An 18,056-nucleotide genomic window follows, 5' to 3' on the forward strand; every position below is an offset into this window, starting at 1 on the left:
GGCTCCTCTGTGCATGCGTTTCGCCTTCACAGCAGTGTCACTATATTCCACATTGTTCGCCACCTCTGCATTTTGCATATGTCCAATTTGGAGGCTGTGATTGGCCAATTTTGTCAAGATGAATGCCTGTCCAAATGTCCTTGACAGAGGTCAATAAGATATTGCAGAAAGCATGAATAATGTATGCGCTGCGTCCGCCATGCTATATAAAGTAATGAGAATAGATTTCTGCAGGTGGATCTTGCTTATTATCATCAGGTGCTCACTGTATCTGATACTGTAGTTAGAGGAGAGCCTTTTCACGTTCACTTTATGGCAGCATAGAGCTCCATATCCATCCATCCTTTACTCTTCGAGATCTAATTGATCTGATTAATGATTATTAGCAGTTATTCTGTACAGCTGCACTCTGATCATTTGGTTATTTTTGGCATAAAAAGGTAAAACAATATTCCAAGACTGACTGCAATCAAAGGCAACATCCATGACTCTCTTTTACGTCTGCATTTTTCATTATATTATGTCGGAAAACAACTTATGACATAAAATATAGTGAACATATTCATTGTGTCTTTGTGTGTTCAGTCACAACAATTCTGCCATTTGTTTACATAACCTTCACTCGGCAACAAAACCATTTTCTTTTCTGTTTCCATACAAGAAAAAAGATTGCGTAATGGTTGTTCTGAAGGAGGGAATTGAAATGACAACAAATGCGGCAAAAAATATTTTCTTCACAAGGGATCACAGACAATTTACATGACTACTTTATAGTTATCATCTCAGACACAATGTGGATAAATCTAACTACTAGAGCTAGAGCTGCACCATGTTTCTATTTTGTCAAAATAAAGCACAACCATCTTATTTCCCACCGTGACGGCCCAAACAGTTCCACAGGCTTCTGGAGAACTGGAGGAATAGTTGGAATTGCCTTTTCTCATTTTGCGGGGATAAAAAGTTGTCAAATTTACATATTTTGAGAAATAAATACAGAAATCAGCCAAATTAATCCCTAGTTTTTTTAAAAGTGATGCATGCCTGAGGCGCCAGTGGAAATTGAGCATCCCAACGAGCACCAAAGCAACCGTATGTGGACTATGTACAGCACAGAAGAGTTGACTCCACAGACAGGCAGCTCCCTCCATGCCGGTGCGGAGGAGAATGTTAAAGGTTTTCATTAAATGCTGAGCAAGTCGAACCACAGGGGATCAAAGCTCACCAGAGCAAGGCGGCCCAGGGTTCCCCCCCTTTATCCTGTAATTATGTTAATTGTTAATAAGAACCACCACCTCTATACATTACCAACTATTCCTCTGGGCTGAGCTGATCAGGGCCAACGCACAGCTGCACGATTACAAAATAGCAGGGATTCAATAGCAAAAGCTGCACCGCTCAGCCTATAGCCTACTGCACATGGTTGTGATTTCACAACTCCGCCGTCTAACCAAGGTATAAAACAAACAATAAGGGGGAGAAAAGTAGCAAACTGACAGATGAAAGTTGATAAATGTCTGAAGGAGAGCATATTAGACTTGAAAACGAACAAAAGCAAACAGCAGTGTGACCTCAGATACAGAGTGCTAACAGCACGATATTTCCTTGAAGCTGGCTAACGATCCACCCCGCTACTCCAGAGGAGAGGTAATGATCACCACCAGAGGCTGTTTTTCTGGGGAATATACACACAGGTGCTTTGGCTGAGGAGCCGTGGATCACAGGCAACGATAAGCTATATACCGCATTGTTGCTCGCGCACTTTGATCTCAGCTTGAATGCGCTGCTTCCTCTCCTTTTACTGTTGTCAGGAATTATTTGAGGTTTTCAAATCCCATGTGTTTAATAAATCGCCTTATTTACCACGGGGCGACTGATCTTGGGCGTGACTGTATAGCTTGTATTTCCTGTGATGCCTGGCTTTGTGGTAATTCAGCAGAAAGATGTGTCGTTAGTCGCTCTGCTCGTATATACAGTACATCCACACGTTTGTGCATATTAATGAGAAGAAAGATGGATTTGTGAATCCATCCCTGACTAGTAGTGTGGTTTATGTTGGGGAAAGCAAGTCTGTCGGTGGTGTTTTTTGACTTTGAAAGTGACTTTACCTTTAATTTTCTCCAACACCATATACAGTAAATTCTTTTCCGATTGTATATGGTTATTGTCAATGTCATTCTGAACAGGATTCTTTTGGGATTTCCAGCAAACCTCTAAATCTATTTTTTATGAGAGTTCAAATATGAAGGAATATTCCATGCGTCGCAATGAATTTTGACTTTAACCTGACTTTTCCTTTCATTTTCTCCAAAACTGTTCAGTGAAATTACTTTTTATATTTTAACAGTCAAGGGCATTCTGAGTAGAAATCCATTGGGACATGCAGCTAACCTATTGATAGTTGTATCATAGTTTAATGGGAGACGTTTCTATTCTTTATAATGCATATTTAAAGTGGAGGCAAATGCCAAATTAATTTGCTTTGTTTTTCAAAAAAGGCAGCCTAATCTAAAATCAATTCTCATTTAGTATGATATATTGAAAAGTCATGCGTTACAATAATTTTAGGAATTTTTAGAATTTCGACAGTCGCCACTTTAACGCAGACATATTTCATCGAATGTGTATAATAACATTGTTTCATTATATGAAATGTGAGAATTCATGAGACTTCAGCATGTCTTGTTTGTGGTTTCAAGCACATGACCACCCAAAGTGAAGTCCAGGACTGACTCCTTCTATCTTTCAGCTGATTCATTCTCTCCCCAGTGATGCCTGCTGATGCCGTTATAATAAACATGGAGGGCCCAGTTGTGAGTCACAAAGAAAAGTTGCCGACTCACTGAACACAGAGACCCAATCGATATGTGACAGAGGAAACTATGGCAAACTCTTTTAACATTTAATCAGCAGCAGTAATAGCAATTGCAGATATCAACAACTGCTTTCTGTCATATTAGCATTCCGAGCCAACATATCCATAATGTATTTTTGACTCATAGCAATTCTGATTAAGGATATCTACAATTAATTTCTCACCAGTCGAAATGTTTATTGTCAATGTCAACAATTCATTTATTACCAGTGGAAATGTTCATTGTAGATATCTGTAACTTAATTAGGACCAGTCAACGTTCACCACTGACTTCTATTCAAACTCAATTACAGATAAGCCTATCTACAATTCATTGAAGTCATTTCCACTGGTGAAGACTAAATTGCTGCTAGTCAGCCCCGCTCAACTGAACTGAACTCACTAAGAGGGCGCAAATATGCTGCTCTGCAGTTACAGAAGGTCTCTGAATGGTTTTAATAAATATACACCGTAAACTGCCGTTTAACGAGGGTCTGACTGGTCTCAGTGGCCATGTCGGTCGCCATCATGGGAAACCCTTTTACAGGTTTCTCGTTTTAAAGAAACTCAGCTGGAGACATAAACAAAAAGTCAGCTGGATGTCGAGTCATCAACCCAACAACGAGTTTAAATATTAGGTTAGTTGCTGTTAAAAGCTGCGAGTCACACTCATTATTTCAACTGACAGAGCCTTTGGATAGAAAGGAGATTTGTGTGACATTGAAAATGCATGCTTTCAAAACTCACTGAATTTTAATCTGCCACCGTTATTATGGTAAACTGTGGTACGCACTGTACTCGGGAAAAAGATTGACATGCATAGCAACAGTAACTAAGGACAGAGCTTATTGAATAGTCAAGTCTTTTGATGGTATTGAATTGGATTTTGTTGCCTCACTTTTAATCATATCACTGTGTTTTGTCTCCATTTTGGATGCAAGGCGCCGTGTTTGCTGCTGTGTTTCTGCACTCCACTTCCCAGAGATCACTTGTCAATCTAACATTGTGGCCCGTAGTCATTATTATTAAAGCGTGGAAAAGAGATAATTTAGCTGTCATGCCATCAGATTGGCTCCTAGTCCTGGGACAGTTGATTGACAGTGGGACATGTATTCATGGGCAACAGGCTGAATAAACAGATGTAGCCATCAACCGCTCTCTTTTCTTTAACTGCATGTTAGCTACGTCGCTGCTGCACAGTTGTTCTCCCTCTGCCAGAAATGTCAAATTACATCCAGTTCCTATTGTAGAGCAAGGGGCTGGAGCGATTAGAGTTTGGAGAGAGAACAGTAAAAATCAATCAGAGGGAATAAATGTGGAGTTGACAAAGCCAATGTCAAATGTAATACTCTTCTCGCCAGCAGGAGCTTTTACAGCATAAGCATTTTGCCCTGATCCTGCTAAATTTGCTAAACAGTTCCTTTTTACCACACTGCACTAAGTGTGTATCATTGCTTTCACCACACTCCTGGTTGTTGCTGGACCCGCTCCATCATTCTCACGCTGTATCTTCTGCTTGTGTCATGGATAAAACAGCGTGCCGCAAATAAATAAATCACCGTTATGTCCCATCATTGCTTTTCTTTCAGGTTGCAGCCGCTCGGCTATGTGGCGGCGCTGCAGGCTCTCTCACTGCCTGACTACGGCTTTATTTGTCTGAGGAGCCAGACCTGACTTTGGCTTATCGACAGCACCACCTGCACTGCAATCATGTAGAGGAGAGGGGAAACCCGAGTCAGGTCAGGGAAGGCTCTGGGAAGGAATACTGGACAAAGTGAGCCAGAGCTTCAGGCAATTTCATCTTCAGAGTCAAAAGATTTTTTAGCAGGGCACACGGACAGGTATTTTTTTTAGAGGGCTGATGTTTTCAGATGTCCTATATTAGTGTAAACATATTTGTTTACATATTGTATACTTATATTATTATTATTATCATATTATTATTACAATTAAAAATACAAACCAGCTGTATTTTAAGCAGTCATCCCCTATGAGCCTGTAACAATATGTCAGCAAGGAGGTTAGAAAAGCTAGAAAAGAGGAACTACACCCATTTAGTTTTGTTACCAAGCATGTGAAGTGCAACTCTTTGGTTTTCTTTTTCTAACCTTGACTTTTTGGTAAATGTGTGGCTTCAATCAAGCCCTGCTTGAGCAGAAGCATGAAGTGGTGAACTGCATTATTGCAGGTGGGGAAGGTCAATTTTGTTTTCCAGTGTTTGTACATTAACCCTGTTGTTTTGCCTGCTGAGGCACAATATTATCTCAAAAACACAAATAATTGTAAGTGGCTTTGGTCACATTCAGAGAATCCACATCGGTGCATCTAGAGTCTTAAAACACTCGATATTCTGGAGCGTAAAACATTAAGGCTCCATCAAACATACATAAAAATGCAATTTGTAATGCCAGAACCTGAGCCAGGTTAAAATAGAGGGTGCCTCTTATTAACATAATGCCATCCACTGCTGCTTTACGTGATTGAAGGCCCTACTTTACATGCCTAATGCCATGATGTATTCCATGCGGTCTCCACTGCTATGTGTTTTGCATGTCTAAAGCCATGCACAATTCATGTGAAAGGGATTACTGTGGTGAGCTCACCTTTTTTTAAAAACATTCAGTAATATAAAATCAGTAAACAACTCAGTACCTCCGACATGTATGTCTGTCCAAAATGTCATCATTATATCGAATTAGACATTTGTGTGAAATCGTCAGTTAGCATATAAATTCACAAGTTACGGATAAATGAGTCCAGCTGGAAGTCTTTGCTAAAAAGAAATTCCCTCGAGGCGTTCCTGAGATATCGTGTTCACGAGAATGGACCGAACGGACGCATGATTGGAAAACATAATTCCTCTGGCTACGGCTGTTGCTTTCCTTCTCATATCTTAAGAGACAATAACCAGATCTACCTCCCACATGTATTGCTCGGGTCCTTCGGATATGCAGTATCGACTTTGGTTACGCAACAAATTCAATATTAATAAAATATTAAAAGCTTCACGGCTTTGCGGACTGAGTCTGAGGCCACAGCTCATGAACTACAGTTCACTTTTGCTGCTGGGTGCCTAACATTACTGACAATCCCGTCTCTGCTACTACATTTAACATTATAATACTCCCTTTACCTCTTGCAAGACAGTCTTTGATGTTTTTCGAAGCATCAGTGTAAATGTCATGTCATTTCAGCAAGAGTTTGCCCTGAGTGCAATTGGACCCTAATAAAATGAAGGTTAAAATTTAGTAATTTACTTGTCATGAGGCCCTTGGTAATGTAATGTTTAATTCATCTTAATCCACTGGCAGTCATATCGGAAGATTACAGGTTTGATCTATTCACATTTCATCCATATTCAAAGGAAAACTCATTTTGCACTCCGAGAGGCGTGAATGTTTGACTTTGCGTCGGCCCCTGCTTCCCAGACGGGCAGGATTAAAGACGCCCTAACAGAATAAAGGGATTGGGGATGCACATTGCCTCAGGCAGATCGCTTCAGTTGCTAAAGAAGGGGAATATTTTCCTCTTTTGGTTGACCAGACCAAATGAGCTTCCTCGAAGACGCTGGTGCTGGCGAATACTCTGCTCCAAATAATATCCAATAACATCACCCTGGATGGCACAGCGGCAGATTTAGCATTAAGTCGGCGACACATTATCCCGGCTGCTGCTGTTCTCAGGTCTGTTATTGGCTGTGCTGAGCAACACACTGCAGTAGCTCTGGTCCTCTGGCTAAAGGGCACACAAACACAGAAGAAGTGGCGATTATCTGAGTCTCATCCAGCGGCAGCACACAGCAGACGTCTTTTGTAAAGCTTCAATGCGATGTTGGGGCCTTTTCACAGGAGCCACAAAAGACTCGAGATTATTGAGATCTGGCTGATAGTATTGTCGTAGTCACTGATATTAAGATATTGAAGGGAGTGTGAAATGTCTGTGCAACTAACCTACGAAACAAAGCACCTGTTTTGCGGCGACACTCGAAGAGGCCGGATAAGAAATGTCTGATAAGGGGGAAACAGACTTAATGCACATTGACTGATAGCAAGTACTTTTTTCTTCTTCACTGTTGCCTCATCATACATGTTACCAAGTGGGGTTTGAATTGTGGACAATAGAAAGCTGGTGATTGAGCTGCTTGAGGTTGAGAAAAAACTCTGTTGTGTTCAAGTATATAAATAAACTATTCTTGAACGGCTAAACGCCTTAGTTTATGGAGCGCAAAGTCTTTTAATTGATTGTGTGTGAAGTAGCACTTCACACTTTAATTCCAAGCTTGGCCAATCACAATGCTTTTATGAAACAACATGTTTTTTAACGGTGATTAGGATGGAACGTCATATTGTTTTTATCCTGTGTGATAAGCATCCATTAGTATGAATTAACTCTTTTATTTAAAGTAATGGATGCGATACACTTCCTGGCACCCAGCAGCTCAGTTGGGGGTGGGCTGACCTATTGACCTCTTCATCGCAGGTCACTGTCACCGTGTTGTAGCTTTGAAATTAGTACTCTCTCAGTTAAATAACATGAAATACAATTACAATAACAGAGCCTAGAGTGAGTGAGATAACACGGCCGTCATGGCATAGGGCCATGCTCTCCTTTCGTCACATAAAACGGAAATTATTTCAGCTGGTTTGATCTTCTTCTATTTACATAACATCAGTGTGGTTCAGCAGCACGGGTGGGCACTTCTCATTGATACCGCGTTGAGTATTATACTAATAATTAAAGGCAATAGCCACCCGGTGAGTGCGCTTCATTTGGCACAATTGAATGATTGACACTTACCAAGCTAATGTGGTTTGGGTGAGCACATAGAGACAGCGAGGAGAGAGTAATGATGTCAGGGCCATGTCGGCAGACTCTGCCCATGATCGAGTGACTCATTTCCTATTAACGAGGCCTGATTCCACATGGCTTCCTTCGTGCGCGGCGCCTCGGCCCGCGTCTGTGCCGCCACGCCACTCCGGCTGACACTTCTTAACCAAACACACCAAATTGAATAGACATGAACCCTCACTCCTCATCAGCATTCACTGGGGAAAACATGGGCATCGCCTCGGCCCTGCTTTCCATGTAGAACAACAAAGACACCATTTGTACGCATCTAAAATGGTTGCTTAAGAAGAAATAGGATTGCACATCGGAGCAAATCGTGCTGTGATGGGGATTCGGTTAAGGATCTGCGCTATAGTTATTTTTAGTGTGTTGCATGCAATGTGGTCTGTCCAGGAATGTGAAGTAATGAACTCTACTGTGCTCTTCATTGGCTCTGACAAAATGCTCTGATCTTGGTTTTCTTGTCAAAAATGATGACAGCTGCATCATATATGAGTGTATATTTAGTGGTGAAAAAGTAACTGACACAAATGTTCAGCACGTTCTATACACGATTGTAGTATAAAACTGAATTAAAACGATTACATCTTCTATTTATACATTAATAATCAAATAATAAGATAACACACTGATTTATTTATTAAGACTTGCGCACACACACACACACACACACACACACACACACACACACACACACACACACACACACACACACACACACACACACACACACACAGAGAGAGAGCTTAATCAGGGCTGTATGAGGATTAAATGGATCGGCAGTAAACAAACAACCCACCAACAGATTCTCATTCAAATGTGTCTAATCGTGAACAGTGCAAGGAAGTGTATGACGTCATTTCAAGAGTATCTCAAAACAAGATCCGCAGGCGGGACATCATGTCGGGAGGATTTTGATTTGATCAATGAAAATATTAGCTGACGACCTTAGATCTGTCATGATATTACTGGTCGACGAGCTGGCACTAGCTGACGAAGCACACGTCATAATATATTTTCCAGGAAGAAACAATTATTGGATTTTGCCATAAAATCATGACAAAATAGATTTTTGTCATAACTTTTTTCATTTCAGCTCAACTTTAAGTCTATAAAGCAGAAAGCTATATTCTATCTGTGACCTTGATATGTGATATTGTCCGTTAAAGTATATGAATACCTTTTCCCATCACTGAATATATATCACATAGCATGTTGCTTCCATACAGAAGCATGGGATTTAATGCAGAGGAGCGGAAGCAATAAGAGAAGCTAAAGGCCAAACCAGCTCCTACCAGGAACAGAAATTGACAGCTGGTGAGACGACTCAAGTACAGAACTTGTACAGTCTAGTGAAGAATGAAATTCACAACCCAATAACAGGCACGATGAAGGTTTCAGAGACCCATCTGCCTCTGCTGAGGGCCCACAGCGAGACGACACTTGTGTAACACTGGTATGGGGTCCGCTGAGAGTCGCTGCCTACACATGATGGATAAGAATGAGCGTTCTGTTCTATCAGCGGGTCCTATGTGTACGAGGGATATGTTTTTTCCTCGGGATCATGACAGCGTAAGCTAAATGCCCAAAAAAAACTATCATGTTAATATAAGTAGGGGCTTTCCCTCTGCTCCGCTGCGGGGAGTGCACAGCAGCGGGACTACCCCGGATCAGCATTGTGCCGTCCTCTCAGCGGACCTGCCCCGCTTCTGCCTCTGAAAATAGCACAATAAGGAGGCCTACTCGAAATAGTCCCGCATCACATCCTGCTATACCTCAGCTCTATATGCCAGGAGGCGCAGGAAGCGGCGGCCTGCGAAGGTTCAAATGATGGACAGTGCTGACAGGCGTAATGACGTGTAAATTACAAAGCGTGTCGCCATCGCAATGTTCTTCCTGGTGGTGAAAGAGCAAACTCATTCCATAAACACAATGATCGCTAAAATATTCATAACAGACGAGCAAATGGGGTTAGACAGCCTCCTCCTACCAGACCATTACATTTCCTTTGTGCGCCTTAATTAAGTCAACAAATGACTTATAAGATCACAGTTCCACTCTGCCGCCTATAGGTTCAGTCTCGTACATGTGTTCAGACAAATTGGGGGTTTTGTACAACAAAGACAGGAATTATAATGGCACGCCACAAAGACAATTTGTATTGAGGCAGATAGTGTGCGGGGAGCGATGATGAATTGCTCTAATAAAATACAAACAAAAGCCAGCGAGAGAGATCAGACGAGGGAAGAAGACTTACAGCTCGGAGAGTTGGAGGTGCTGGAAGAGCTGCCATGACAGAGTGGTGAGAGGATTCTTTGACAAGTTTCTGCAGAGGAGAGAGAAAAACACAGGCAAAGTTAAACAAATTAATCTTATATGGATTGTTTCTTGTCTCTTGCTTGATGTCACGTCTGTTCTGTCTCGTCCCGTTTCCTCACCACTCACGTCACCTTCACAAACCCAATTAGCAAATCTTTCTGTGGGTCATTTCTAACGTTTTATCTCAGTGAAATCAAACAATTTCCACTAAAATGAAATAGAATAAGCATGGGGGGCTGGTTATACAGGGCCGCATTAATGGCTGAAAATAAGGCAAAGTGCTATTGACAAAGAAAGGGAAACAGGCCTGGCTGTGTGGAGCTTCAGGGCTCAGCCAACTCAATAAAAGAAAGTTGACCGCTTTCAAGTCAAATAATTCAATTGACTTAAGGAACCCCTCCGGCTCAGAAAGCCACTAAATTCAATAGTAAATAGCCAGAGACCTACAAGTGATTTGACCAGAACCGTGAATCAGTTTAAATAAGAACGCAAGACATTTTCTTGATGCAGTTATTAAGAGATACAACATCTCCATGAGAGCATTAACACAGCGGTCTGTCATAAAGTACACTATCAAATCCCATTATCATGAGAGGAAGATGAAACAGTAACGTTCTATCTGATCGCCTGCTTTCGTTGAGGCTTTGCCGGAGCGCTCGGTTAATGACTCACATGCTTTGCATATTACTGGAACACGACACCTCATATCGCAGCTCACAGTATCTATAAGGGCAGCGAGGAGCCATACATTCAACCACTTACTGAAGTGACACGCCCAGGATTAAGCATATAGCATGAGAATATATATCAGGAGGCATGTTTTACATCATGAGTGACACAAACTATTAACGTATGAAGAAAAATGATAATATAAATGTGTGACAGATGTAACATACTAAGGCAGAAGACAAGAACCCCATCAAACATATTCAAATAAATGGTATAAACAACATAAGATGAGAGTAGAAAATAAAAAAAAATGCCATTATGGATCAATATATAGTAGTAGCCTATACACCTGAACAGCAAGAAATATTTATGGTCTATTAATAATTTCTATTTAAGTGCATACTCTACTCTAATTTGTATGGAAGACCTATTAGACACTCCTGTTACCAGAAGTGTCGCCATGGCAACAGGCAGCTCAGGATGTTGCAGGTCTTTCTTATTTCCTGTAATATCACGCATGCAGACATGCAATTGAACATGCACACGTCACACACACACACACACACGCACACACACACACACACACACACACACACACACACACACACACACACACACACACACACACACACACAGTACGTTTGCACAAAATCACTCACACACTATTGTCACCTTGAAATGTATACGTCTGTGCAAATGCATTGCTGCTCTGAATACGGGGGACATGTGTTAGACTATGTGAAGCTGCATGAAATTTTAACCTCCCAAAGAAAACGTGCGGTCCCTAGGGGGCTGTATTATACACTGAAGGAAAGAATACATTACAGAGAGATGGGAGTGCAGGTAGGCGAGCAAACAGCAGCTCATTAGGTGATGTAGAGCAGTGCCGCGCAACGCTTTCGTCAAATCGCACCCAAAATAGAGGCACATTTAGACCACAGATCTCCAAAAAGACAGATGTCAAATGACGGACCTCAATATAGATCTGCTAATATACATAAGTTAGACTCCAGACTTCCAAACAGACGCACATCGGGCCACAGAGCCTCATCAGAAGTTTTGGTTGTTTCATAATTGCAATCAGGCCTTTAAATTATTCTGCATGAGGGAATTCAAAGATAAAAGCCCTTCCTTTTTTTTAGAACTCCTGGGACCCCGCACCTGCAGGACTCCTGAAACACCTCAAGGATCCCTGAGGGTCTCTGGAGAAAGGATCAACGATCAGCAATGCAAGATTTTAATACCAAAGATCACAAATCTAACAAAAGCAGGATTCTTCTTTGTTGCTGAACACCCAGGCTACATGTGCAGGAGTACATTTAGGCTGATCTGAACTGTACAACTAAATGTCAGTTTATTTAAATGTGTTCACTTTGCTGCTGCATGCATGCACCATATAAGTTTTGCAAAAATAGTGACAGTGACCCTTCGCTAGATAAAGATAAAGAAATCTGCCTCCCCCTCATTCAGTGATGGATTAAAAAAAACTAATGTTAACCAGTTTCCAGTTAACATTAGTTAAGGTTGCTAGAAAACAACAAAGAATGCTAAACAAATTAGTATTCTTGTTGATTACATCACATTTTAACGGACACATTGAAAGCCATAGGTTGACATGTTCATTCGCTTTCTTACTCAGTTAGATGAGAACACTTTCATGTCTGGATGCTAAGTTACTGTGAGCAGCCAGTTAGCTTATGTTAGCATAAAACTACATTTGTAATGTTAACACTTTGATAATTGTACATATTAACAAAGGAGATATAGGGTATTACTTAGTGAGTGTTAGAAGAGCTGGGAGGGAGACGCTGTGACTGTTGGTGGGAGCCATGCTAGCTGTTTCCAGCATGCATGCTAATTGCATTCATGCTAATTCAGTCTTTACATGATTGTTCAATTCAGATATTGTCTTATCTCACTTCTCACTTATGCCAGTTTCTTATGTTAAGCTCATAGAGATACTGAAATTTACAAAGGCTAATAAAATGCATGTTAATACTTGTGAAAGCCAAGGTAATACTTAAAAGATACTCATGAGCCTTAAGCGCCAAATAGAAATGGTTTCATTGAAGATAGATAAGTGAAGAGGAGAGGAGAGGAGAGGAGAGAGTGAGACCTCCTTCACATCTCTGGCAGGAAGTGTTCTGTTTTCAAAGGTCATCCTTCGCTTCTCGGCAAGAAATGTCAGCTAAAATTGGATTGGTAAGGGTAAATTAATTAATAAATGTATAAACAAATCAGCAAACAAGCCATCAAAGCCAACAGAATGCCAAGAGACAGGAGGTGAGGAAGGCCAAGCGCTGTGGAGGAGGGGGGCTTTGATTTTTGATTATTAAATTTAAAAATTTTGATGTTGAAAAGTCATCTATTTGGAAGAGAGGCAGCACTGTTTTCAGGCCTGGTAAGACTTATACCCACTCAGCAGACACACTGTTAAAACAGACACAGGACCAGCATCCAATTCCTTTTTCCGTCACCGAGCCACCACAGATCATCTCCAGACTGTGCTCATTTGAATAAGGAATTATGTGATTCGCATGAAATTTTCATTAGATCGGGGTGAAAAAATGTGCGTTTGGGCGACGGATGTATCTAGGTGTTAATATTGATGACGGCGTCGGCTCCCCAGCCAGAGGGCGACGAAGTGAATGCTAAACTGAACCCGGGTGTTTGCTCCTCTGCAGAGGAGGTGCGACTCCTCCTCCCTCCTTCTTTAATAATTCTGTTTGGCACAGATGCCACTGGGAGGGCTCGGCTACTCCAGAGGGTTGGCTAATTAGTGCAGCATCACTGGTAGCTACTGTCTGAGTGTGGGGGAGCTCTGCAGATTGACATTCAGGACCACGCGGAGGGGAACCAGACAGCCACGGAGCAAGGTGTCGCAACGGATGAGCAGTGTGGACGTCGTGAAATCTAGTCGTCATCTGTCAAGCTGAGCAGAAGCAGCTAATGTTTGCTGCAGCAAACATAAACGAATGGCGTCCCGTGCTCTGTTCATTTTCCACAGCGTGAAATTCCCTGAAAAGTCTCCGAGCCCTTTGTGTTAATGTTACGAGGAACACAGACGAGCTTGAGACGCAAGGAAAAAGAAAAAACGGCATTTAAAATATGACGTCTAACTTATAAAATATCATGGGTGTCAATCTTAAAAGAAAGTTGTTTTTCTTCAGCCCTGGAAGGCTGACATTTTAGAGAAGGGAGCTTTTCCTTACATAGCATTCATGTGCAGTTTATGAAATATTGTTGCATTAATAATATAAAGGAAGGAGTACTTTGATCTAGGCCATCTCTTGTCTCAGGAAACTGGCAGTGCAGTGTATAATTCAGAGAATATTGTGTTTTTGATAACTTAAAAGTATAATTACACCACTACATTAAATGCATGTTTTATGAAAATACGTACACACTCTGCTTCTCTCACTAATGCAACACAACAGTGATTCAGCCTGCAGTCTTGTCTAGTTCACATTCAAGCTTTTTGTTCATCAAACCAGCAAGAAACCATCCTTCTCTACCTGGAAACACTCTCCACAAGAAGACTGAATGTGAGCGTTCAGGTTTCGAAGGTGCTTCGATGTTTATTATGTTGATCCTGTGCCAACAACATCAAAGCGTTTCCCGCTTATCAAGGTATTCCTAAAAATAATGACTTGCCATCCTTTGCAGAGGTGGAACTTATTACCACCCTGAGACTTTCCTATAGAGTCGGAAGGTCATCTATAAAAACACGTGTTAGCTCCCAATAACACCTGCATGGGTCTGCTCATGCACCGCCTGGTCCTCTGTACGTGTCTGCCTGAACTCATTTCATGCTTTTCATCCCACCCACTGCAACTATGCATCTCATTGTCCACTGGTCCAATGCACCATCCTACAGATGAAACCCATTCCATGTATCCTGCCTGAATGCGCACAGCAATACCGAATGTATGTTGATATGCATACCACTATACCGGCTATGCCTCCGTCACAGGCTGAAAAATGGCACATTTTTCACATATCCTGAGCCTTATTCGTTCATGTTTTCAGCCCTTAGAAGACATTATCTGCAGGCACCACCTTTGAAACAGAACTCACTCAAACTCAATTCACATACGAACATTCCCGTCCCTGCATTTTCATAAACCTCCACCTTATGTGTTGATGCTTATAGGGTTGTTGAGTGTTGTTAAGAGGTAATGCAAAATGTGTCTCCCAGTTGCTGCTCGGATTCTTTAAAAAGTGTAGTCTGTTCAAACCAAACTACTTGTAGAAAATGTAGAAGCACTGCAGAATGTGACTCTCACTGAACTATGATAAAAGGTACGGCTAAGGTTAAAAATAAAGTGATGTCAGTGTGATTCATATAAAAAGAATGAAAAAAGCCTTTAAAGAGAAAGGACACTAAATCTGATTTCTATGCCCACCCACCACCCTGACCTTCACAGGTTTACCTTTCATTGAGCTATAAGCCAGCCGCTACCTCTACTTCCTGCATTTGCATTGGACACAAAAGTATCATCCCATATGTATATATATAATTCCACAGGAAACTAGTAAAAACATGTCTCAACATGACCTCAGTAGCTGCTCGCCACTTTCTTACTATACAACTCAATGGCACTTATTCAAACAGTGATTCCCTTTTACACAACCTGGGCCCTATATTTCTATTTTCTTGTGTCTAAATGACTAATGGGGACAACCATTTTTAAAAGTGGTTCAGTGTTGAGGGAGAATGCTAAACAGGGTTATATAAGTGGCATCACCCAGGTTCTGCACTCGGCCATCACCATCTTGGCCTTTTCGCAACCACAAATGACACGAGAAGGGCAGAGCTAAGTACAATCAAATGCTGAGTGGAGTAAACCATGTGAATCATGAACTGAATACTGTAAAAAAGGTTAAAACTGTAAGACAAACACAACTCCGGACCCAACAACACAGTGGTAGCGACTTGTCAATCAAATCTAGAGAATACCTTGCTTTATCATCTATTTTCCTCTAAATAGGACCATCATTTACGAGGGAGACTTGAAACCAGTGAAGAGTAGGGTGAAAAAAAACAAGCACTTTTAGTGGATGTACATTGATGGTGAGGAGTTGTCGTCAACATTAACTTTGCAACCCAATTAGGCTGTCATCGACTCGATTTGTTCTCTCTCAATACTGGACCAATTTCAAAAAATTGCTGTCCGCTATTGAGAAATAGGTCACAAAAACAGGAAAATAGGGTCAGTTTGAAAAACACCGAAGTCACACTTAAGTTACCTGCCCTTATGGCCCATGTCCTTTGATGCATGTCATTCTGTGTCTCCCCTTACTTCCTGTTTCTCTGTACTGTCTGCTATCAAAAATGGCATGAAATGCACAAAATCTCATTTGAAAAACAGTGATATTACCAATGGATGAAACAACTAGATGAAATAATCTCCTTTATGTTAAAAGAAATACCAGATGATTTTGGCAAACTCTAACCTGGGGACACATTATCAATAAAATGCAGTGCAGAAGTCCAGTGAATGTCTCATTTGTTTACAGTTATTACTAGGGGTGTAACGGTACATGTATTTGTATTGAACCGTTTCGGTACGGGGTGCTCGGTTCGGAACGGAGGCGTACCGAACGAGTTTCCATACGGACATATTAAGTAGAGGACCGCATGTGTGGAGCATGCTGCAGCCGCACATGCGCAGTTGCGCACACCGCGACACAATAAACAGCAGTCGTAGCGGACGTCATGGCTAATGCCGCTAGCGTTGGCAACAAGCCAGAGTTGGAGGACCCTCCCGCGACATTAAGGTCTCCCGTTTGGGAACACTTCGGGAAAGCGGTTTGCCGACATTGTTCATGTGAGGTCGGGTATGTTTCTGGCAACACGTCAAACCTGTTGACGCATTTGAAACGGCACCACCCCCACGTGAACATCGCTACAACGAGGAGAAAGACGAGCGTAACGTTCAAACACAGCTCCCCACCGCATTTAAACAGCCTCTCCCTGCCCTGTTCAATTTTGCACATCAGATGGAGAAAATATTTTTTTTAAAGAAACAGTCTGTTATTTTTATTTATTTTTATTTTTTAAATAAATATTTTTGAGCAGCATTCTAGCTCCAGTGCATGTTCCTACTGTTAAAAGCACAAAAGTAATAAACAACTAGCACATTTATATTTTGCATTTTGTTTTCTTACTGTACCGAAAATGAACCGAACCGTGACCTCAAAACCGAGGTACGTACCGAACCGAGATTTTTGTGTACCGTTACACCCCTAGTTATTACCCAGGTAGAAAACAATCACCTGTCATCATTGATAAACCTCCAGTTACTGGTTTTCCTGTTTACCCTCTGGTGAAGCTCAAACATTTGGGAATTATTTCATGGCTGAGACGGAGGATAATGTCCCTTCCCCGGCCGTACAATAAAGTTTATTCTATTCTATTCCATCAACAACATCCCCTACTGATATTTATATTCCCATTCGAATGTCCTGTCCTATCAAAACACCTCAGATTGGTCTACCACTAATCCACCACGAGGAAAAGCTGTGAATCATTTATGAAAAAGAATAAATACATCTCACTGATGTATCCCACTGATGGATGTGCTTCAGTGAGACGAGCCTCGCATAGTATTATTGATAAAGGAATAAGAGTGAATGTGCTCAAAATCTCTCCCCTTAGGCAGTTCAATCATTGGAATCAGTGGGGGAGGATGATCCATAAATTGTGTTTGAGGCACCATATGGAATTCATTTCGTCAAAACAGCCAAGGAGAAACTTCAAACACCCACCCGCTTCATTATAATTGAGAATATTATTCACCCGAAATCTGCACCGAGCATAGGTAGGGTTAGCTCTGGGGAAGAGGGATAAAAATAGTTGATTCTTTAATCTCAGGAAAATCCTCTGGTTATGGTATACGCTTGCACATGTCGCGCAAATCTCGCAGCACAATTCCTCTCATCTGCTTTTAAACCCGTTTGTTCCTTCTCCACATCCGATCGGGGTTAAACAACACGAAACTGGAACTTCTATCAAAGCACCCTTGAGCAAAGTACATAACCCTCAGCTGTTCTAATGAGTCCAACGGTTTGGATAACGTGCAATGGAAGGATGATAAACAGCATGGCAGTGTTATGGTGTACAGCATGAAAACAAATATTTTGTGAAAGTTAATTGTTTTCTTGTGGATGATTTTCAGTTGATATCCCCCCAAGGCCAATACACATCTCGTTTCTATCCACTGACATTGAATTGTATGCATTTGTGTCGCCTCTAAATGCACCTCGGTGTGCTTTCACAAAGACACATTCTGGGCAGTGACCCTTCCAAGGATGATGTTCCTCTCTCGCGTCACTTTTGGACATTTCAGTTTCCGCTTGTTCTTTT

General features: G+C 41.5%; 1 protein-coding gene across 5 annotated transcripts in view; it reads right to left on the reverse strand.

Moving 5' to 3' along the window:
* The window catches only part of ntrk3b (neurotrophic tyrosine kinase, receptor, type 3b), a 172,838-nt gene that overhangs the window by 95,939 nt on the left and 58,843 nt on the right, over positions 1-18,056 (reverse strand). For all 5 annotated transcript variants that reach the window (XM_084003337.1, XM_084003336.1, XM_084003335.1 and 2 more), the window contains exon 4: positions 9,957-10,025. In XM_084003337.1, the coding sequence (XP_083859463.1) occupies positions 9,957-10,025 (69 nt within the window). The remainder of the gene's footprint in view (positions 1-9,956; positions 10,026-18,056) is intronic.

This window comes from Eutrigla gurnardus, assembly GCF_963514095.1.
Source record: "Eutrigla gurnardus genome assembly, chromosome: 1".
Taxonomy (NCBI): domain Eukaryota; kingdom Metazoa; phylum Chordata; class Actinopteri; order Perciformes; family Triglidae; genus Eutrigla; species Eutrigla gurnardus.